Below are 23,588 nucleotides of genomic sequence, written 5' to 3'. Positions count from 1 at the left end.
CACTCATCAGAAGTGCAATCAGTGGGGAGTTACCCAGATCTTTGTTCGTGAAGATAAATGTCAAATATTATCTATCTCCATTCTCATATGGTGTCTATCACCATGGGATCTGAATGCCTTCCAAAGCAGTGATGTACACAAATTAGATCTAAAGCAGTCAGCAAATGATCATCACAGAGATGTCGCTGACAATTTTCTGGCAGTGCCTCTTTGCATCGAATCTTTCCTGTTTCCTTTCATTCTGTATCAGACAGTGAGAGATAAGCTTGTTTAATTATTGGGGGGAGAGGGAGGGAGAATCATGAAAGATAGATTGGACAGTATGATGGAATACTGAATTCATAATAAATTCTTTCTTTCACCTTCCTTTGAGTTTTCCTTTCTGCCCAGGAGGCTAAAGACACGTTCTCTGTTCTAAAGTCAGTCTTGGAATAAGCAGTGCCAACAAGGCCAGGTGTAATTTAAAAATATTTATGCATTGTCAGCTCTGGAATTAATCTTTCTTAATTGAATTGACATGAACTCATGTCTGCAGGTAATGTAAACTGTCAAACACTCTGCCAGTGACAGCATGTTGGTCAGGGTGGTGAAGTTAATGAGAGATCTAAATTATGATGGAATATCTCAGTGTTGGCTTTGGAGCCTGATGTTTATAAATGCATTAGTAACATCACATTAGCTACAGGCTACAGACTCTGGAGTTCAGAAGGGCTAATTACTTGTTTTCAGTTTCTGAAAGAACTGGGGATGAGTTATTTGCACCCCAGAAACATTTTAGTAGTATATTTGCTGCAGTGAAATTTCTTTCCCTTAAAATACATATAATGGAAATTTTAGGCCAAATATATTTCTCCATATGTAGTATAGTGCTCTTAGTGTCTGGAAATACTGTTTTAAAATGCAGGTATCAAACTACTTATTGCTGCTGTCTAGGAGGGTTTTACCCATTTCCACCGACAGTGAGATCAAGCCAGCCAGTTAGCTGTTAGCAAAGCACTTGGCACTATCTAACAATGATGCTTTTCTTTCATGGCAAAATGGAATAACTGTTAGCTTTCTAAAATGCAGAGAGTGCAGGGTGGATCCTGTGGGACAGAAATCATAGATAAGGTTTGTTTTGTAGAAGGAACAAAATTAGCAGATGAGCCTTTGCTTGCCATAGGCAACTGTTGATGAGATTTTCCCAGGGTGCTTAGTGAGGCATCACGAGCTGTGCCTGACAAGCTGGGGTGAGGCTGCAGACTAATTTTACTGAAGAGAGGTAGGAGGTGATGAATCCAGTCTCAATGTTCCATCTTCAGAGATGAGCACTTGCTTATGTGCCATAAGTACTTGAAAGTATAAAACTGCTTTTGGCACTAATTAGAGTTCAGACCCTTTTTAGTGCACGCCGGGCTGGGCTCAAACAAGGATGCTGATTGCATTTTAAACAGCAAGGCCTTTATCTTGAGGTAGGTGGGTGATAAGAGAACACCTGACTGATAATAATGGGTCCAGTGATCCATTCTTCCAAACTAAAGGAACTGGGCTTGCAGATGGAGCCCTGGGGACAAAAAGCTAAAATACTTAAATATCGGTTTGATATTGGGACAGTCTCTCTGTGGGTTGAGCTCAGGACAAAACCAAAAGGATCCTGAGAGTCCTTTCAGGCCTTTCACAGGCGGAATTCTGAATTGATAAAAAATCCCTTTCAAAATTCGACAAATGCCTAAGTAGGAGAACTAAAGAACATGGTTTAGCTCTTCTCTTGCAAATTTTCAAGAGGCAAGGTAATTTATTGTAAAAGAAGGTCTCCTATAATTTTACTGGCTTTGGGTTGTGTGGGATGAAATTATTTTCAGACAAATTTGTGTAAAGTTCACAATTCAGGTTTTATAAGTTTTGATAGATATTTCACAAGAATGTGTATTTAGCTGTCCTTTATTATGAAGGTGACCCTTCCAGTCTTCATGTCAGAGGACAGAGAAGTGAAGGAAGAATTCCTGTAGTAAGTGAACTGAAGCACACAGAGTTTGAAGTAACCTTGCTTGTTGTAAACATCAGCTAGCACAGTGAAGGTAACACCTACTGATAACTTTGAAACATATTTAAGATATTTCTCACCTGGTGTAGCACTGCTTTCTGTAGATTGTTTACACAATGGAAGCACAGGATTGTTTGACACATTTGGAGAAAATGCTGATTAAATTTAGCCACACAGCTCTTTGTTCTCAGCAGGTATACATCATGCTATCGCTGTTATTCTCTGCATTCAATACAAGAGAATTGTTGTTCCAAGACTGTGCAGGGAAGTGGAGGCTCTGTGGATTAACAGAGCTGCCTGGGAGCTGAGGTGCTGAGACAAGCCTGGTCATGAGGGGACCTGGTCAGGTCATTCTTCCACTCTGGCGGGGTGTGGGACCTGCTAACTCCTCTTACCCTGACTGTGCCTGCCCTTAACATCCTCAGGAGTAATGATGTCCTCCTTAGATCTTTTCTGCCTAGCTTTATGTGTGGTTAGAAATTTTGTTCTGTGTAATAAATGGGGGAAAAAGGAGGAAATTAGTAGTGCTTTTTACAAATGCTAATTTCATTTTATTTTTTCTGGTAGCATAAGGGCAACATTGTTTATTAATGTTCTTCTTACAAATGCATGTTAGTCAAATTCTTCCTTTCCCTCAAGTCCTCTCTAAACCACACATCCTTCCTTCAGCTGCTTAGTGATTTTGTCCTATGCCAAATAATTTATTTTAATGGGGTAATTCTGAGTTATGAAGTAAGACAAATGAGTTTAGAATTGAGTTTTGTTTGAAATTCACCATTTTGCTTTAAAATCAATTAAAAGCTGTCATCTTTGTCCGACATATATCTTGCAGAGGCATGTACTTACCTAAAGGAACTAAGAAATACAAGTGGGGTAAAATTAAGTAACTTTGTTATGCACAAAAAGTAAACAGAAGTCCATTGGTCTTGACATTTCAGTCGAGGTGTTGTTCATTATACAGACACAGGGTCTGTTACAGCCTGGCCTGTATCTCTGAGAGCTTGTCACAGCCCCAGCATTGCCCTGAGCTTGTTTAGATGTCAATGCTGTTACCACGGGCAATTCTGGTACCTTTCTCCTGCTTTTCACTGGAGCTGCTGTTCATGGCAAAATCAAAAAGTGGGGGTGTGTTTTCACAGATAGGCAACAGATTTTTTTCTTTTCTCCTGATTTAAAAAAAAAATAAATTGTTGGGTTCAGATTAAAAAAAAAAACAAACCCAACCCCCCCCCCCCAAAAAAAAAAAAAAAACCAACAGTGGTGAAATTTGGTATTTCCAGTGGAAGTACCACGGCGCAGGTGGCCACACGCTGAACAACTGCTGTGGGAAGGTGTTTCAGGGGTGCATCAGCATCTGTAGTGCCTGACCTCTGCTAAGGCAAGGCTGACTTGGAGGCTGCCTGAACTGAAGGCATTTCCCCCATGCTCCAAAGGGGACCAGGAGCAGAGCAGTCCCTAACCTGGCACTGACAGCAGAACTCCCGTGATGTGGCAGGCTGGCCTGGCTTTTGCTGTGCAGGAGAGATTTGGGGGTTCAATCCATTCTCTCCCCTCCCTATTGCCCTGAGCATAGTTCGTTTTCAGGGTCTTTTGCTAGTTGGAAGCACCAGAGCTAAGGTTCGCTTTCAGTGCTTTGGGGGATTTCCATTCCCTTTTCCTTTAATTTTCTCCTCCCTGTTAATTGCATAAGAGAAGCTAAGAATGTTAACTGAACAGATAATTCTGGGTTCATGTATATGAACAAGAAGAATCGAGATTTGCATGAAAATAGCTATCCTCAGGTTAGACCTTTGCATTTGGAAATAAGCTCCTTTCAGGTCTATTTTCCCCCCATTGTTATGTGTTTTATTTAATGTGAATGGTGGATGTTTGGGGAGGGACAGACGTTTGTTTGACTATTCAGATGCATTGGCAGGGTTTAAGTTGGCACAGCATGGATCAGAGCAGGATGAGTGGAGACATCTTTTTTCTATTTAAAAACACACCCACATATACTTGTGCAACTGAAGTAAAAGTAAATCCTTTCTCAGAACTGATTGCTTTTAGTGCTTTTACCTGTCTACTTTGTGTGTGTGTGTGTTTAAGCTCACAGCACAGTGGGACTATCCTATTTTGTTTCAGGATATTTCAAGGCAAGAAATAACAAAAACTTGGAATAAATCCTCTGTAACAAAGTCCCTGTATGGCAACACTAGAAGATCTTGCTAGGTGTTCCAGTTCCTGTTTTTCTTGCATAAATAATTGTCTTTGGAGTTTGTTTTTTTTTTCTTTTTTAAACTTTCTTAATATTCTAACAGTAGCAGTTAATCATATATAATGCATGCAGGTTGAAGAATGTATCGATTTGGGGCTAGACTGCTCTGACGTGGGCAGGATTAGTTTTGAAAGTTGAATTGACTGCCTCCTTCTCTAAACCAGGAGCTCTTCAGCTTAGAAAGCAGTCACTGAAATGGATCTCCTCTGGCAGGCCAGGGAGTGTCAGGGCTCCTGGGCAGGAGCTCAGGGCTGGTCCCAGAGGTGCTGAGGCTGGAGTTGCCTTTGGAGCTGCTGTGTGACTGCACAGGAGGTGTTGGGCTGGAGAGAAGGTGCTGATTAACTGTGCTATCACTTCTCAGCCAGGGAGTTATCTCAGTTAAAACAAAAGCTTTGTGTTTCTGGGAGTAAAAGAGCAGAATCATATAAAAAATACTTCTGCAACCTTTCTGCCCTTGAAAACATGGAAAAGAGTGTTAAGAAATCTGTAGTTTGCTGTAGAAGCCTGGTGCTCTTCTCCAAGGTAGGTGATGTCTAATGGTTTGCTGCTAACTGGAGCCTTCATTGTTTTAGTGCATGTTAGTGTGTCTTTTACATTTAGGGTAAGTGTTGGCCTTCTTATGCACTGTTTATCTCAGCTGGTAAGTTGTCCTCTTTGCAGTGTCCCTCCTCATCTTTGGTACATATGTGAGCTGGTGGCTAAGTAGATTTTTGTTACCTTGATTTTATATTTTATTTCGTTTTATTTTCTTTATAATATTTGTCCTCCTGTGAGTAAATAAATTCTTCTGGGGGCCTCTTCTCTGCTGCTGATGTATTCTTGTCTCCCTGAGTTTGCCTGCAGTCCTGAAATGGAGTCTTCTGGCAAAGGAACTTGCTGACGACTCAGTTTGAGAATATTTTGTTTGATGACTACATCAGCTTAAGATATCCTTCTCAAGGCCATAACCCATGATTTCTTTCAACACACCATAGTACTATGGCTGGAAGCAAATAAGAGGATTGTCTCACACTAAACAAAAACTCAGAAAGGGTGTAGGAAGGTTGGTACTTTCTTTTTGTTTTGATTTTGTTAGTCTAAAGCATGGTAGAGAATGGGAATAAATACCTGCAGTTAGTCATGCCACCAGTGCCAATGCATTGTGAAGCCATGGCCGGACTGGAATGGTGACTCTGAGGCTGGCCCATGATCAGCCTTCATGGTATTTGCTCTCATAACCTCAATAGTAAGCAGTATGCAGTTAAGGCTAGAAAACTTGGGAATTCAACAGGGAAGGACATCTTTCACAGCTGTGGGTGCACAATCCTCCTCTGAGAAGCACCATGCTATCTGTCTTAGAGTGGAACACTGTTTTGGGGATTGCAGTGAGGATGGGATGCAGTGAAGTTTCAGAGCTAGGTTATTTCATAACGTTGTCCTAATATGTAAATGCAGGGAGGCATTGCAGGCTTTCTCTGTCCTTATTAAACTAAATAAGATGCTCTGCCAATATGTTCCAGCAGTCACCTAAAATCTGCACTAAAACATCTCCTTTAATATTTTGTATATTTTTTGACTTTTAGTTTGAAGGTTTTGAACAGGGAGAAGGAGTCTTCATGTGTGCATGTGCATGTTTTTAATATATTTCTGAAGAAATGCCTCTCTAAAGTGCCTGCTTTAGACACTTGTTATTTTTTTGTTGCTCTGCCAATTTCCAGGCTAGTGCTGATGTCTCAAGCTTTTCTTGTACAGAAAAAGCCTACTTGCTTGCTTTTAATTCTTTTCATTATCCACATTTGAATCTTTATTAATTTATAACGTGCCTTTTTTTGAGACCTGTAGCAAAATAAAATACATGGTTTAAACATAAGAGGATTATGATTGATAGAACATAGTTAACGTGTCCTGGGTTTATTAATTGTTTCCTGTTTGATGATGCATCTAACTCCATTAATTTTCCAAACTGCTGTTTTTCAGAGAGCAGTGACACGACCCAACAGACACACAGCTGTGTGAAGAGGCACTACTGGGAGTTCAGGTGCTTAGGTGCAAATCTGTAACTGTTCCATTACTGCCTAACAGCACTTCAGGTTTGTATAAACTCTCCAGTCTCTCCTGGTTCTGCACCTTTTCCTTTCTGGAAGTATATGTATGTTTTTACAGCCAACCAGCCTGGCACTGAACCTGCATCATGGCCAAAAGTTGCAGTATCTCCAAAGGCCTGGGCTCACAGGTTCACTCATACAGCTCTCTGTGCTACTGACTGTTCACAATTGCTCCGAGAAGGTGGTGCCAAGTGTCTCTGCTTTTGTTTTGCCGAATTTGCTTAACAGCGATGAGAATTACACACGAGACTGGAGATGAAGGATCGGTTCACTTCTCTGCCTGAAAGGTTTAAACCTGAATCTGGTACTGGGCTGCTCCTGCTGCTCTGCGCTGCTGTCACCGCTGCACTGTGCTGCTGTCACCGCTGCACTGTGCTGCGGTCAGTGCCCAGCAGCGCTGCTGTCCCTGCTGCACTGTGCTGCGGTCACTGCCCAGCAGTGCTGCTGTCACTGCCCAGCTGTGCTGCTGTCCCTGCTGCACTGTGCTGCGGTCAGTGCCCAGCAGTGCTGCTGTGGCAGCCCCAAAGCAGCGGAGAGGAGGGGTTTGTTCTGCAGACCCCAGGTGCGTGCTGGCACCCTGCTCAGCCCGGTGCTGTGTGACACTGCAGGCTCGGTGTCGCTCTCTGACCACTCTGGGTAGCTCCGAAATGCAGCGAGCACCACTCCCTCCTGTGCTGTCACTCCGGGATCCCTGTGGGTGGCTGGCAGTCCCACTGCTCCTTTGGGGTGTTTGGTACCTCCTGCTGTGTTCTCGATGCCCCGGTGCTGTTTGCCACAAGTCCTGACTCCTTGTAGGTCTGGGAAAGGAACAGAACTGTCTTGGAGTCTTTTTCAGCACCTGCAATGCATTCAGATTTTTTGCAGGCTTCAGGAAAGTTTTTTTCCCCCACAGTGTTCCTCATCTAGCACTTATCACTGAATGCAATCTCTAGCCACAGCAAAGGTTACAAGGGAAATAAATTTTTCAAAAAATAACTTTGTGGTCAGAGCATGGTCAGACTCGACAGATAAAATGTGTGGGTTGGTGGTTTTTTTTCGGTTTTTTTTTTTTTTTTTTTTTGCACATAAATTTTTAAAGAAGTTGGTAGTTTTCCATTAAAGAATTGTCTTTCTAATTCATGTCCCTGTCTGTAAACGTGACATGGCAGCTCTGAGCAATGGCAAGTACTGTGTAAAAAGCTGTATGGTATTTACTAGCTGAGCTAGCACTGAATGCTACCATTTCACACTTCAGTACTGCCCTCGGGTTGCTCAATAGATACTTAAGCATGTAGGGGCAGGGAGAGGATACAACAGCATAGAGGTCAGTAAGGGCCAGCCTTGCAGTCACTTTGTATGTAATAGGTAGGTCCCAAAGGTGCTTCGAGCTGTGTTTTGCGAGTACACTTAGAAGTAATGGACTTGGTGGGACTGCTTTCCCTTGATTACTAAATGTATCTTGTTCATCTCCATCTGTGAGACGTATTTAGGGTAGGAATAAAATAGAAGCATGGGAAGGCCTCTGTGAACACACGAGACTTGGGATGTCATCTTGTGGTTGTTCAAAGAAATGCAAGAACAGCTTGTAAGTATGCCTGAGTTTACTGTCTCTTTACACTGAGCTGCTAGAGGTGCAAGTTTCTCCAAATATTTTATTTTGAATTACACGATGGCTCTTTGTAAAGTACATGACAGTAGCTGTTAACTTCCTTACAGCCCATTCCAGTAGTCAGGGTTTGGGTGACAACAGCAAGCAGTGATAGGAATGCTTGGATACCTGAGTGCATCAATGATGCAGCCACTGGTGTCTGAACCTGTGTGATGGCAGAGGCAGGAGGACTCTGACATCCTGCTGCTAGTTACCCATTTTTTGTTAGAAGCACTTTCAGTTTAGCTTTAGCCTTTCCCTGGCTGTTCCAGCTGGCTGAAAAAACAAAGTCATGGGAGGAGGAATTCCCTGGATTAAGTAATTTCCTGTAATAAGGAGGAGTGGTATCAGGAAAATCTACATTCTGCCCTCTTTTCTGTGGCCTCACAGGCCATTTGCCTCAGCTGCTGGTAACTGGAGTGGTTCAGATCTGGACTGGCCAAAGTGAACATCCCAGTCACGGTGAGAGCAGCACCAAATTATTACCAACACAGGGCTAAACCTTTGGTAACTGCTCCAGCTAGACAAAAACCTGTTGCATGTTGGAGTCTTGCACAGCAGCTGCACCAGGGATTACAGATTTGACTAGCATTGTATGGAAATACAAATGATCACCTTTTCTTTCTTGTGAAGATGTGCTGGCTTTTGTTTGTTACTGGGGCAGGCTGGCAGATGGGATGGCTTCTCAGACTTTTCAGTTATGTTTTTAATAGCACTGTCTAATTGAAGTGAAACGATCAAGCCTATGCATGCTTGAACAAAAAGGCATCTGGAAGAGGGTGAACTCCACTCAGAAGGGCAGTACCTGCCACTCTTCAAATGCTCTGTGAACAGGCTTGCTTGGATCTCTGCTCTTCACGCCCTTTGAAGTGAAATGCTTTCTAATTACAACCCTTAGAAGCAGCACACTTTCTTGTCTTGCATGAAAATAAGTTTGCTGTGATTTTTACTGTTTGTCAGATTTATGGCATTGATTGGGACAGATTTTAATAGTGGATGATCAAACATTAGCTCATGCAAATTGCTGGTTATTTCTGGAGAGCTATTTCATCATTAGTGGAGGGACAATCCATCTGGATAGTGATTAGTTCCAGCTCTAAACTCTCATTCAAGGGTCAAGATGCTTGAGAGTTTCTTGACAACACAAAACTAAGGGTGGTGTTATGTTTTCGACAGGGTGACTGCTGCTTGCTCCACTCTAGCCACTGGGACTTGACATGATGGAAGCTATTTAACATTAGACCTTTACCCTAATTCCTCCAACAGAATAAGGTTACTTATTTTGCCCAACAAGTACATGCTTATTATTTTACAGTTCTGTGTTTTAAGAAGGTGTTAAATATGTCACTAAGTACAATCACAGAAGTTTCTGAAGAATAATTTTTGTAGTTATTGTTGACATATTTTTAAAGGCAGGTGAAGTCTTTATCCAGTGAAAAATGTGGCATTCACACCAAATGCTGATTTCAGGTTCTGCTGCAGATTTCCTTTATTTCAAGGACCGGAGGATGTTCAGAGGCACTTCTGTGTCAGCCCTCCATAAAGGTGAGAATCACAGACTATAACCTGATTTTTAGTGCAGATTATATTTTATTCTGCCTTGGGAGAGGAGATTGAGGCAAAATGAGATACTTCCATGTGCAGATCAGATTTCAAGCAAGGGTTGATTCTAGGTCATGTATCCTCCTGGGTTTTGATTCATGATCATCTCTAAATACAAGGAGTATAGTTAAACTAGTCAACAAATTTCTTTATTAATTTACTAACTAATTAATAAATTAATGAGAACTTTGTGCAGAAGTATTTCCTTATTCACTGTGCAGATAACAGTAAAATACCTTAAATTGCACGTTTGTGTCATTATATCCTCTGATAGACACAAGTCCTAATACATTGTAGTTTTGTAACAGTTGAAGAAAACTGGAAACTTGTGTTTTACTTGTGGATAAGTTTATTTAAAAATTAATTATACTAAAAAACAATGTATAATTCATTTCTATGTTTATTAACTTGTCAGGATACCTGCATAGTGTTGTCAAGTCTACAGCATGGCAAATAAGAATTTTAAGCAGCATGATGATGAAAATGAAAACTTTGGAATTAGAAACAATGTATGACCCTTTGGTTGCACTATGATGTTTCTTTGGTAGACATAATTGTAAGTAGTGATTGTGTTCCTTTAATTTAAAATGCAGAGTTTCAAAGTGTGCCCTTTTGAGAAAAGGATTCTCAAAAGAAAGTATCTGTTAAAAACCAGAGATAGCAGTAGCAGGCAGCTCTTCTGAGTGATTTTTATAAAAAATCCACTTTAAAAGCAAAGTCAAACTTTACCATGTAGAAATACCACCGAAGTAAAAAAAATGGGGGTTGTGGGTTATTCCTTGTTTCTAAAAACCACCTTCCATGACCTCTTGAACCTTGGCTAACCTTATTGAAAGTCTTAATTATCTATTTTACCATTCTAAATACAAGCAAATACAAAGGATGGAGAACCTTGCTGATTTTGGTCCACAGCCTGGGGCAAAATTTCAGCACTATTTAAAAAGATGAGGTAAAAAATTCTTCCTTAAATTGGTTTCACAATCTTCATTGACAAATAATTCTGTTGGGGGAGAAGGAAGAAAACAAGAGAGGTAAAATTATGTGCACAAAAGACTTCAGTGTAGTTTTGAAAAAGACATTTTAAATATTAAAATCAAAATGTATTTAGGGCATGTAATTTGAGTTAAAGTTTTTTCAGACTAATGTAGACTCTAGGCCAACTATTAGCTATTTTAATTGTGTAGGTTATTAACTCTTCTAAAGCAGTTCCGTGTTCCATCTTTAGCTAATAGGTTATTCTTTTAATTGTTTCTCAGTAAATATCAGTTGATTTTTTTCATAGCTCTAAGGATATAATCCCTATCTCCTGCTAAAACAGAGGTGATAGACTCTGTTGAGTCAGGAGTGTATCCTGTTGATGACTGCTGTCTAAGCTCATCCCAGAGCTGAGGAACAGAACCATTCTTACCGGCAGGGAGTAGAGGAGCACTGCCACAAACAGCAGGAGAATCAGCAGGATGATGAGGCCGAGGAAGAGCCATTTAAACCTGCGCCACACAATGAATTTCATGGTCTTGCAGGGATTTGTGAACCAAAGGAAGGAAGTGTCTGGCCGGCTGCATTTTGAAACAAGTAAGTATAATTTATACTCTAAAAATTAAGCATGAGATTATAACACTTCAAAAACATGCTGGTCTGAGGTTGAAGAAAACAGACAGTTTTGAAATGCAAGATAGCAGCTGCAGTAGATGTGTGCCATTAGTACTGAAACCATCCTGCATTTTATCCTAATGCTTGCAGGAGGAAACAAGATTGGCTTTTATAAATGGAACTTTGCAAAGGATAACTGATGACTAATATATTACTGCATGCATCAGAGTAACTAGATACTGGGTATTTCTAAAGCTAGTGGGATAAAAGTGTCTTACTTTGGTAGATCTAGTTTGGGGTTCATGTTGGGTTCATCTCTTCCTTTACCAGCTGGCCTCTCCTCAGCTTCTTTTTCATTGACAACTTCCAGTGTCATTTCAACTTTACCCTTCAGGAAAAAAGTGGCATGAGACAAGCATCTTATTGAAATTGTACTAATGGGACTTGCTTGGTACTTAGACAGAATAGCTGGGATCAGCTCATGGTGTTCATCTGTGTTTCCAGTTTTCTCCTCAAAATACACTGATTTCTGTACTATGACAGGTCACAACTTAGTATCAGGAAAAGACACATGGAAAAAACCAAATCACTGGACATAAAATTGTCCTGCTAGTTCATTATAGTTCTAAGCCATAATTTTTTTTTTCCAATTCAGCAAAACAAAAACAGTTCTCCTCTTCTTCCAAGAGCAGCCTAAGGACTGCATATTTTCCAAATGACCATGCATCTAATTTTTCATATTGCATATTCATATTTTCATATTGTAAATGTTTCTGAATATTTTTCCTCATTTATTAAATTCCAGTAATAAAGTTTTAAGGCAAAAATATTAGAAAGAAGAAGACACCTTTGAAAGGCTTAATATTCTGCAAATTATAAATACACGTTTATATTCTCTGTAGAACAAGTTCGAATGCTTTGGGTCTTCTGATGGCATACATAATCACAAAGTTAGTCTGGGTTCTCAGTACAGAGATTTTGTTGCTGTATACAAAAATCCTTTGGATTTAAACATTTTCCTTTAGTCTTTAATGCATTTGGGATGTCTCTAATGTTCTTCTGAACATTAATGTGATAAATTAATGAATCACACAATCATTTTGGTTGGAAAAGACTTCTAATATCACCAAGTCCACCTTGTCAGCTAGGCTATGGCACTAAGTGCCACATCCAGTCCTCTCCTGAACACCTCCAGGGATGGTGATTGCACCACCTCCCTGTGCTGCCATTCCAATGCTCAACACCCCTTTCTGTGAAGAAATTTTTCTTCATGTCCAAGCCAAATCTCCCCTGGCACAGCTTGATTCATTCACATGACTTCATCAGCTGCTTTGGCAAGATAGCATAACTGGCACCACAGTCTTTCAGGTTAAACAAAGTTAGCAACAAATTACATAAATAAAGCATTAAACTCACATTTTAAAAGAAAAAATTGTTGCTGGACCAAATTCCTGAACTTGTGCATGGAATGTCCTATTTACCCCTCCTCTGTCCATTCACTGAAAGCTAGCAGCTAAGTGGGAGACTCTTTACAGTCTTTCTTTGTCATTTGAAAGGAAAGGTGAGCACATCTCAAATACTTTTAAAAGAAGCAATACCCTTACCGCTAAAATACGTGAGCCATCCTTTTCAACATAGCATGGCCACCATCCTTTCATGGATTTCTGTTCAAAGAGAGAGGCAGTCCTGGGAGCCTTCTGAGAACTGTCTTCCTTGTATTCTGGAATCATGTCTATACTACACTTCTCAGGAACTTTTGCTGGAATGATTGTTTTATGTAAATCAAGTTCCACAAAGCCTAGAAGGTGGATACAAAAATAAACACTGCATCACACAACCAACCTCACAGCACAGCAGCTCAGCATCAACCTTGCTGTCTCTAAAATTGTACGTACAGGAAATACAGGAAAGGCAATCAACAGACGCATTATGTTCTTGTTTGTCTAAAGATGTTGTGAGGCAGGGAAGTGGAACACAATTTGTTTAAGCCCCTCTTGCTGGTGTTGATAAATTTGATTTAGCAAGCTCAACAAGAGCTTGCAAGATTGCTTGATTTTTTTTTAATAGAGGGTTTTTTCCCCCAGAAATCTAAATGGAAGATACCCAAATACAGCAATATAATAAGTAATTTATGACAGTTAAATGCATAATTTAGTAAACTTTAATAATGGTTATAAATCAACTACTTGTTTTCAGATTTTGAGGTCTGTATAGTTTGTATGTAAGCTAAAGACTTTGGAGCAGTCTTAATACAGGGCAGAGAATCCTGTGCAGAGCAGTATCTCTAGAAAAGGTGAGGATTAGTAACAGTGTGAAGTAGATTGCTTAAACCTCATTTACATGCTATTGTCAATACTCTTATTTAGAACTAAAGTGCCCTTGTTTAAGTAAGTTTTTTAAAGAAAGAAGCAAAGTAAATTTTCATGCATATTATTATTTCATGTGCCTTATGAGAGGGTTTACCTGAGTGAAAAGTGTCTTGGTTTACCTGCCAGTAGGCCTTTACTGAGTGAACACTTATTAATTCAGTGAGCCTGTACTGTGAAGGAAAGCTGGAGTATATTTCCATGTTCAGTGTCTCACTGTAAATGCAATCCTTATGTGATAATTTAAAATTGTTCACTTTGATATCCTTCTTTGAGAGAACAGTAACTATTTTCATTCAAAATCTTACCCAGATAGTCATCCAAGGAGAACTTGTCATTATCCCATATTTGAATGATCAGTTTGGGTGGGATTCTGAATTCTGTCTTGTCAAGACTCCAAAAATGTTCCTAAAATATTAAGAAACAAATACCAAACACCTTTAAAATTACTTATGAAAATTCAAAGCTGGAGTCTGCTAGTACTTGTGAATTCTGGACTTGGTGGAAGTATTAAGAGATCTAATCTTGCCCTGCTAAAAGCAGACTGCTGTTGTTGCCAGTGTGTTGTTTCTGGCCTAAAGGCAAAATGAATCTGTTCACAACAGCAGTGTGAGAAAATACATGGAGCTGAGCCAAATTGTCTCTTTCAATATGTAGGTACAAATTACCAGGCTAACTAGAATCTGTATTCTAAGAATTGACATCTTTAGGAATACTTACCTTCTTGGAAACTAAACAGAGTTGCTCTGCTGGGAGATAGTCAAAAGGAAAAACAAATCTCCAGTTGAAGTTCCCTTCGCCATCTAATGATCGGTAGTGAACATCAGTTTTCTGCTTATTTTCTTCATTACCAGGCATCCATCTGAAAAATATGGAGAGACGTGTCTAGTGTTTGCAGTAGGATTGCACTGTGGGATTGCCTGTTTGTACTGGAACTGTGTCATTAGGGGGTTGCAGACCAGCGGTAAGAATTGCTCACAGAGAGCTGGGGAGTTTTTCACGCCCCTTTGCAGTTTGGTTCCAATTTAGCAGCATAAATAGGAACATCTGAACTGAATTCCTGATCTAAGACCAGTCCTGTGATCTTAGAACTCAGTGCTGAGTTGCTGAGTTCTTTTTTAGGGAGAAGTTAGATCTGCCTCGTAATATATTTCTCTGATTCTATTGCTTTTTTTAATATTAAGATAAGGGAATGTAAAAATTAAGAATCCAAGCCATGCAGCACCAAAACTAACTCTGCCTTTTCAGTTGCTATCTGACTAAAGAGATGAAATTCTGGCATCTTACATCACACATTAACTGATTGTGCTTTATCTGATAACACTTCTGTAGTTCTCTGAGGTTAGCATTTGACTTGGCTGAACCAAATAATATTTGAAATCCATGGTCAAGGTATTCCCAGGACATTCTGAATATTATTCATTTTAAGTGTCACATGACAGAATGCTCTTACCCCTTCACATAAATATCACTCATTTCTTCTCCTGTGATGCTCTTTTCATCCAGAAGGACATCTTTGGTGTTCCAGATGATCACACGCAGGACGTACCTAAGAGAGAAATTTGGGGTGAAAGGTTTGGATTGCTTTGTCAAGGCTGCCAGGGGGTGTGCAGGATATGGGGATGGATGTGGGGATACTCACTTCTTGGCTTTTCGGGGTGTGATGTTGAATGGAGGGCCTGGTGGGCCTAAGCTTTTGGGGAAAACATCCACCCACATCTGCAGCTTTCCCTGGAGCAGTGAAGAAGATGGATGAGGGATTGTTTGTTGCATATAAGGTTGTCATGGCCCCTTAATTTTTCAGGTAAGTTTTCTTGTTTCTACAGAAACTTTCTTTAAAAAGCTGCATTTTATTATGTTTCTAGACTAACCTGCCTTACATTTTATACCAAGCAATAATGATTTGTAGCCCACTTCCCCCTCAGAAATACCACACTATTAACAACATGACATAAATTCTGGAATGCTCCATTTCTGCTTTTGAGAAACCACAACCAAGGCAGCTCACAGTACCTGGGAGATGTTGGGCTGGAAAGTGCTATATAAGGTTCTTGTTTCCACATGTTCAGGTACCAAACCCTGGGTTCTGAGGATATGAAGGGCTAATCTCTCTTCACCTGGACCAAGATGCTGATGCAAGATTTTGTTAGCTTCTGAAATAAAATAAATGGGAAAAAAACAGGGGCTTATGAACTGGAGTTTGCATTTGAACTTAAAAATAATTAAAACAAGGTATTTAAAATTGAGCATAAAAGTGTGTTCAACTTGGAGAAAAATCAAAGATATATTTCTAGTATTCCATAAAGAACTGGAAAGTTTCCTATTTTATCAATGGGAATTTGAGACATACATGTAAAATAAGTGAACTAACTCACCAGCATCATCCAAAGTATAGTCTTGTCCCCCGTAGTTAATCTTTCTGCCATTCTCAGAGAAGACAGGAGGAGCATAGCCTTTAAACCTGGCTACATTTTGCAATAACTGGGTGGGTTTCAGTTGATCACGCCAGGTATTCACACCTGAACTTTTATGAAAGCAAAAGAAACATCCTAAAATTATTCACCATTCATGGCATTTACACATCATGTAAAATGTATTTATTAAGAAAGAGCAGCACTTGAACTGCCTAGATTGAGGGCTCTGGAGTTTGATACAGTGACATAATTCTGTATCAGCTCAATTACCTTCCAAGACAGTGTTTTTTCTCTAAGTATCAAAATAATTCAAACTCTCAGATGTTTTCATATTTACTTGCAACAGTAGGTCAGAAAATTCTGTTAAGTGTGAGTTCTCTGGACAGAAATAACATGCATTACTGTATTAAGAAAATGTCAAGATATTTGATGCCATGGTTTTCAGTGAAGGCTGTTCTGAAGATTTACAGTTTCACTTGGAATTTAGATGATAAACCAAGCACAACAAATGCCCTTGAGAAGTCACAGCATTGTTTTTTAACCATAGAATTAAGGTTTTTTTAGAGATTGGGTACCAGGTCTTACAGATTAAAATTTTCAACAGACAAAATTCACTTACATCCAGTACTGCTGGGGGATGCCGCAGTGAGATCCATAACGAGAAAGGAATCTGTTTTCCAGATCAATTATGGTTTCACCCACTTTTTCATCACGAGTCAATGCATCATAATCATAGACTGAAATTTTCAGATCCTTTTCTTGAGGCAAGAAGCAGCTGAGTTCATACATTCTAAACATAAAAATTGCCCATTAAGGCTATTGCTCTTTTGAGAAATTCTTCTTATTTTTAAACTTAAAAATACAAATTGAAAAAAGCACTTACTAGTTTATTTTTGAGCAATAGCCTTTGGAAGGTATTAAAAGGATGCTTCCAGTGCTGATAAATCCAGCAATAGTTATCTTTCATACTCCAATTTCTATTTGCACTAATAAATAATTTCATTTTTACTCCTCAGGATATTACCTCCTTCCTTTCTGCACAATGTATTACTTAGATGTTTTCTGTGCATCAGCTTGAATTGGGACTGAGGAAGGAAGTTACTTTGTGTCTGTAATCAAGTCTCTTTGCTATTTCTTTGCATAATCTGAACAATTGAAAACCTGTAGTACCTCATTGCAAATTATGCTTTTCAAACCCTTTATAACCCTTCTAATCTTCCTCTCTAGTCCTCCTAACTTCTAAGCTATCAAAATCCTCCTCCCACTCTAAACCAGAACCAGAATTTCATAGTAACTATGCAGATGATGTAACTTTTCATTCCTAGCTAGTATTTTTTATTCATTTCAATGGTGTCACTAACACCAGTGTACTGGGAATGCATGCTAAGCTGATTACTTGTAAGATCCATCTAGTTTTCAGAGTTAAAACTTTCCATATTCCATAAGCATATTTTGTTACTCTTATATGCCTAACACAGGCTGGTTTAAGATATATACATTGTTTTACTTTGTGCAATTTACCCACATTACAAAATTTATGGATTAGCCAAACATCTGTCATTCCCAATGATTTCAAAGGAAAACACCTTATGCAATTTTACTCACAATTAACTGTCAGTATATAACTATGAACAGAGCACTGAATATTTCAAGTAATGGTTTACCTTAAAAAAAATTAGGAAAACATTCTAAAATACAGTAAATTGAAAATACAAAAAAGTTTGTTACCTGCCAAAGATTGGGTTGAGGGTATTAGGCACGTAATGATCTCTGTCTTCAATTACCTTTTTACTTAAAGTTATTTTTATATAAGGATCACACTATTTAAAATAAGAAAACAGAACATGGTTAAGGGCCAGTTTTCAAGACTAACTTGATTTAAAGCGCAGCAGAGCCGTGGGCCGGCAGGCGGGGCAGGGAGCTCACCAGCCCGTTGCTGTCCTGGGGCTGGAGCTGCATTGCCCGCACGATGTAGATGCGCACGATGCACTCCTGGGGGCCGCTGTCCGGCAGCTCCCGGAACTGCCGCGGCGGCGCCGCCACGGCGGGGTCGTCGGGCAGCGCGTAGATCTTAAAGGAGCCCTGGAACACAGCGTGAAGGCTGGAGAGCAGGCACTGCGCTCAGTCTGCTTTCTCTTATTCAGCCTACACATACACACCCTGTTTTATATATATAGCCTGATCCACAGTGACCTAGAAGTCTTTGTTTTATTTTTGTGGGTTTCGGGTGATAACACTAAAAAGACAAGGTTAGATCTTTTGCCAGTTTGACTCAATTCAGCTGTTTTGATGTCAACATAATTGCTGAGTTTTGCTCCAGCTAAGAATGTCGAACAAATACTTTGTATTTGTTTCTCTCTCCAAAAACATCATTTAAGGTTTGGAGATGTTTTGATTGGTTGATTGTTTGGTTTTATCTACATTAGCATTATTTTAATCTATAAAAGTCACAGAAACAGTACAAAATAACCTTTCCAAAATCATTCTAAAAATGCACTTTTTGGAATTTAAGTCCTGTTTGAGAGGTTATCTGGGAAGGTTTTGTACTGGGGAAGGTTACGTTAGAAGGTATGATATTTATTTTCAATTAACATGAAGCACATCTAGTGTGAGCAATGTGTAGCTGTACTTTCCTTGAAAAAGATTGGTCTGTAGCTAAGTAGTTACCAATATCTGTTGTCCCTACTAATGTACACATCTGTATTTAAGCTGAAATTCTTGCATGTAGATCTACTTAAATAATCACTAACATACAAAAGAATGCAGCTAGCATTTGTTTGTTGCCCGTCATTTGAAATTTACCTTGAATTCCCCAACCACTGATGGATCATCACTCTCCTCAGATTTCCCTCTGTATAGTTTAAATGTATCACAGAAGTCTGTTAAGTTATTGAATTCAGGTACTTTTTCCAATTCACAGTCATACACCTTAAAAACAGAAAAAAGAAAAGTTTAGAAATTATCATATGTATATCAGCTCCACCATAATGGCACTGCAAAGTATTTTATGTTTGATGGAATATTTTGGGGAACCAAAGCTTTTTGAATGATTTTTATATCAAAGTGGGAGCAAATGCAATGTTTTGGAGAACATGTGACAAAGCTTCATTTAGGCTTGGTTAAAACCAGAGTAAGTAGCATGTCATAAGGTTATCTTTATTTTCTTTGTTAGCTGTATTTCTTTGTTAGCTGTATTAGACAAGAAATGAAAGTAGTCTCACTTCAAATTTTAGCCAACAAACAGTAAAAGTACTAATTCTCTGTGCTCATACTTTCTTAATGTGTATGTTTATTTAGGATCTGCCTGGTGCCCAAAGATGTCAAGAGTAAAATTCCCTTTGACTGAAGGCAAGGTTAAATTATTAATGCATCTCTTAATAAGTGTAGGTAAGTAGAAGAGAAGCCAAGATATCTTCTTAAAACCTTCATTTAATAATATGAATAAGGAAAGAACCTTTATAGAAATCATGTATAGTTCAATTTTGAAGAGCATTTAAAAATAAAAAAAGGACAGTTTTGATTAGGTCTTGGGCCTATAAACTCTGAAATATGTTATTTCATCCTGAACATTACCTTTAAAGTGTCATATCCTTTTTTAATGTACTGTCCACATTTTTCATATTCTCCTATTGAAGCATAAAATTTGCTCCACCAATCAACAATTTCTTCCTCCTTAAAAGAAAAGCAAATTAAAAAAAGCTTTTATTGGGAGATAAAGCCTCTCTCCTATCATACTGTACAGCAGAAATCATGAACAATTCAGCATAATAGCAAACATTATCCTCTAAAACTTATTATCAGTTAGGTAATACCAAAGATTTATCTGAAAGAAAATTGGAATATAATAATTAAGGCAGTTGCAGATCTACCTCATTGTTAACTGAATGCATTTGAAAAGTAGTTGAGTCTTGCCCCTTAAAAATAGTACTTCAATAAGCCTCATGTCACCTAGATACTAGCAATCTATACATTCTACTAATCCAGTATTTCTGTGGGTTTTTTCTATTTTTATTTAAGTCTGATAATCACTGTTAATAAAGTGCTATTTTCTGTATTCACTGGGTTTGCATAATATAATTATTTTGCCTCTGAAAACAGATTTCCAATGGTAATAAATAGCATTCATTGTCTATGAACGAATAGAATGAAAAGTATTCATCTACTGTGAAAATCTGATTTTTTAAAAAAGATTATTTGGATTTACAGAGAATCTTAAAGTATTATGCAGATCATTAATGGTGAGTGTTTGTTAGGGCTGTTCTGGGTTTGTTGGGGTTTTTTTTATATATAGGGCATTCTATTTCAGCCTTGCATATTTTTCCTATATCTACCATGTAACAAGTTCACTGTAGGTTTTATATCAAACACTTTCAGAGATTACTGTTGTCATCCACATGCTTAAATGCTAATTTGTAAGGAGTATTGCTATATTGGTTTTCAATTGGAGAAAGCAATGTGTAGATTATTTTGAAGTAGTATACATTACCTTTTCTGTGAGCTGCTCATGACGATCAAATCATAAAAAAAGAGCAAAATAAAAGCAATGGTAAGGATATGATTTGTAGAATTGTATACAGTTAAATAGGCTTTAAATGTTTAGTAGTTTGTATATACTAAGTGTGCAAAGTAAGTTACAAACATTAATAATTTCAAAATGCTTTTGAAGAATACTCAGACACCATGTGTTTAACTTGATGATTTTTTTTTTGTGCTGTCAGAAAAGCAGAATGTTCTAGATACTGAATTGGAGCATGCATATTTATATACACATTCATTTTATAAAGCAGGTTTGCAGGACTGTAAGACATTATTACCCTGTGCTTTGTTCTTCACATAACCAAAAAAAAGGCAAAAAAATTGTATCTATGGATTTATCCATATAAGTGTGAAAACAATATGCACAATCCAAAATGCTTCGCCTGTTAAATCACAGACACCAGAATTATGACCCACTAGTCCACTAAGAGCAAGCATCATGCATCCCATCTGGAAGCCATGATTAGCAATGTCATTTCTGCTACTTTTTATACATTGTACCTTGTGTTTTCATTTAAAAGCATTAGCAAAGAATTTTTGTGCAAAGCAGAAGAAATGCAAAACATTTTATGAATACAATCCAAATGCATCAATAGGTCAGGACATCACTCTGGTATATCATTCATTTACTCCCATTTCTGTTCTCTTAAGTAATTATTTCACTGGGATGTTCAGGTCTATTATATTTTACTAGTCTTGTCTACCTTCAAATCATAAATAATACAGCATATTCTTACCAGATTAGCATGGGACTGTCATTTTCTAAAGACAGTTGGAGTGAATTTTTTTGTGGAAACACCATCATTAGTGATTTGCAAAACTTACTGGCAGAATTCATGAAGTAATTTTGAATAGTTTGCTATATTTAAATTTCACTTTGTTTAAATGTTGGTTTGTAATGTTGACAATGCAAAGGTTAGCTTGCATAATTACTCAATCTTAATTCAAAGAGCAAATTTGAAACCTTTTCACGAAATATACTTTGTAGAACTTTGAATTTTTCATCAAAGCATAATGTTGAAAGGGTTTAAGTCAGGGTTTATGTTTTGGGTTTGTATTTTTTTGTCCTTGATATACCACCAACTCTCTTCAAATAATGCACTTGGTAGTTTTGGGAAGACATAGTTAAGGAGAAATATAAATCAAAACTTAAGAGGTCTTCTTTAAAAATTTCCAGAGCAAATAATAGTCTTCAATATTCAGATAGTATTGTTACTAAAAGTTGTAATCAGGATGTGCTCACAGAATGCCAAAACACAGAATAAAATGCCATATGATAAATTAGAGATTTTGGAGTGAAATACTCACATGGTAAAAACAATGTAATGTTACTGTTCTTTTTAAAATGTACCCAGTAACTTCACTGTAGATTGTTATACATGAAGTTGTCAAGATATTAACTTTTAACTATTATCTTTTAAAAAAACCCTGGAATTATGGAAAAAAGTCCAAGAGATGCAGTGGATCCCTAGAAAAGTCAGAGTTTTGTAAATTGTAATATTATTTTCCAGGAAGCGGATTTCTAAAAAAGTTTAACTATTAATAGCAAATGAAGTAAATCCCATCATTTTTTTCTGCTTTTATCACACAGATTTTAAATAAGTTGGCACACAAAGAAGTTTCTAGTAGTTCATACATTTTGTGTATGCATAGTAAGATCTTTGAACAAGGGTACCTTAATATAACTAATCTTACAGGACTTGTGAGCATCATCTCCTCCAGAATCTCTCTCTGGCAGAGCTGCCCAGAGAAGTCGCCCCTCAAGGCCCCAGGGCTCAGCAGTGCTCCCCATCCCGCCCGTGCTGCTCGCCTGCATGCATCACTCTGGTACATACATGCACTGCTGTTGGAGAAGCCATTTTGCTGAGTGCTGCTGACATACTGCTTAAACACTGCAAATCGGAATGTAATGGATGAAATTTTGGCATTTTGTGTCCTCAGGGTGTTCTCTGCATAGCACTGACACTTTCCACAGTTTTACTTATTCCAATTTGGATTGTTCTGAGTTTTCATTCCTCTAATATGGATGCTTTCACTGTATCTAATGTTATATTTGGCTTGGGTGATGTCAAACTAAAAGAAATTGTGTTTCTGCTTATGTAGCATTTGAAAGTTTCCCTTTTTATTTGAAATAAACTACACAAATATAATCAATTTTACTGGTGACTTTGAAGTGCTAAATCTTCTTTATTTCCTAGATATTTTTCCTTATAATTTTTAAAGACAATAATAATATATCTTACTTATATTAGAGGAGAAGATCTATTTCAGATAAAGGTTAGAGACTGCTGTAAATTAAATATTAATGACAATTTACATGTATGATGACAGTAATCACAGGATCATGGTCTATCTATCTACTTAAATTAGTGTCTGAATATGGTGACAATAAGAAGAAGAGATGAAAGAAGAACAAGGCAATCATTAAAATAATTAAATAGCAGTAAGAGTCCAAAAGCTTAAATTCAGTATTATTTACTTTGGGACTGTTGTAACAACGTAAAATATTCTGAATTTTCAAAAGTCAAAATTGTGGATTAAGAGTCTGCAAAATTGCTATGTATTAATGAGCATAATTTCTCTGCTTCCTTTAGTGTAACAGACCATCAGAAATCTTTGAAAACACCTTCTAGGCAAGGGAAACAATTTACAGTCCTAAAAGAATGATTTTTTTTTTCCTTAAAAATGTACTGCTTGGAATCTGTCTTCAGTCACTTTTCAGCTCAAGAGTAAAACTCTGTAAGTAGAATTATTTTTTACCTGGAAAGTAAAACTGTATTATGGTGGTCCCGAAAGAATCAGAGCAGTAAAGAGACAAGGCACAACAGAAGAGAAGGAAAAGAACTGTTAGTGCAGAAAAAAATTTTTTCAGTGTTATTGGGTTTGGATGGCTTCAAGATAAGAGAGGCCAAGCTGTGACTGTGATAAAATGAAGGGCTGAAGGACCCGAGCATACCCCTACTTCCAACTCCTTTATCTGGAACTGCTCAGTCTGCAAAATCAGGCTGCCCTACCCACCATCAGTGGGAACTGGGTGATGTTCTATCACATATTTTCAGTAGCTATCGAACAAGATAATTCATTCTTAAGCT

The 23,588-nt window shown here is 38.1% G+C and overlaps 1 protein-coding gene across 2 annotated transcripts in view; it reads right to left on the bottom strand.

Moving 5' to 3' along the window:
* Window positions 1–7,920: 7,920 nt before the first annotated feature.
* MYOF (myoferlin) overlaps window positions 7,921–23,588 on the bottom strand; it is a 63,281-nt gene continuing 47,613 nt past the window's right edge. Inside the window, exons 38-53 of one of the 2 annotated variants that reach the window (XM_005481216.4) lie at window positions 20,447–20,458; window positions 19,534–19,632; window positions 18,763–18,888; window positions 17,887–18,042; window positions 17,689–17,780; window positions 16,580–16,750; window positions 15,922–16,070; window positions 15,560–15,699; window positions 15,189–15,277; window positions 15,000–15,095; window positions 14,267–14,408; window positions 13,855–13,954; window positions 12,785–12,978; window positions 11,459–11,568; window positions 10,999–11,146; window positions 7,921–10,590 (exon numbers count right to left, since the gene is read on the bottom strand). In XM_005481216.4, coding sequence (XP_005481273.2) covers window positions 10,555–10,590; window positions 10,999–11,146; window positions 11,459–11,568; window positions 12,785–12,978; window positions 13,855–13,954; window positions 14,267–14,408; window positions 15,000–15,095; window positions 15,189–15,277; window positions 15,560–15,699; window positions 15,922–16,070; window positions 16,580–16,750; window positions 17,689–17,780; window positions 17,887–18,042; window positions 18,763–18,888; window positions 19,534–19,632; window positions 20,447–20,458 — 1,860 coding nt within the window. In that variant the 3' untranslated portion in view covers window positions 7,921–10,554. The remainder of the gene's footprint in view (window positions 10,591–10,998; window positions 11,147–11,458; window positions 11,569–12,784; window positions 12,979–13,854; window positions 13,955–14,266; window positions 14,409–14,999; window positions 15,096–15,188; window positions 15,278–15,559; window positions 15,700–15,921; window positions 16,071–16,579; window positions 16,751–17,688; window positions 17,781–17,886; window positions 18,043–18,762; window positions 18,889–19,533; window positions 19,633–20,446; window positions 20,459–23,588) is intronic. The other variant, XM_005481215.4, reaches the window with a different exon arrangement.

Source organism: Zonotrichia albicollis, chromosome 7 (assembly GCF_047830755.1).
Source record: "Zonotrichia albicollis isolate bZonAlb1 chromosome 7, bZonAlb1.hap1, whole genome shotgun sequence".
In the NCBI taxonomy this organism is placed as follows: Eukaryota; Metazoa; Chordata; class Aves; order Passeriformes; family Passerellidae; genus Zonotrichia; species Zonotrichia albicollis.
Note: the sequence above shows the minus strand (reverse complement) of the source record. Positions and strands in the feature narration are given on the sequence as shown.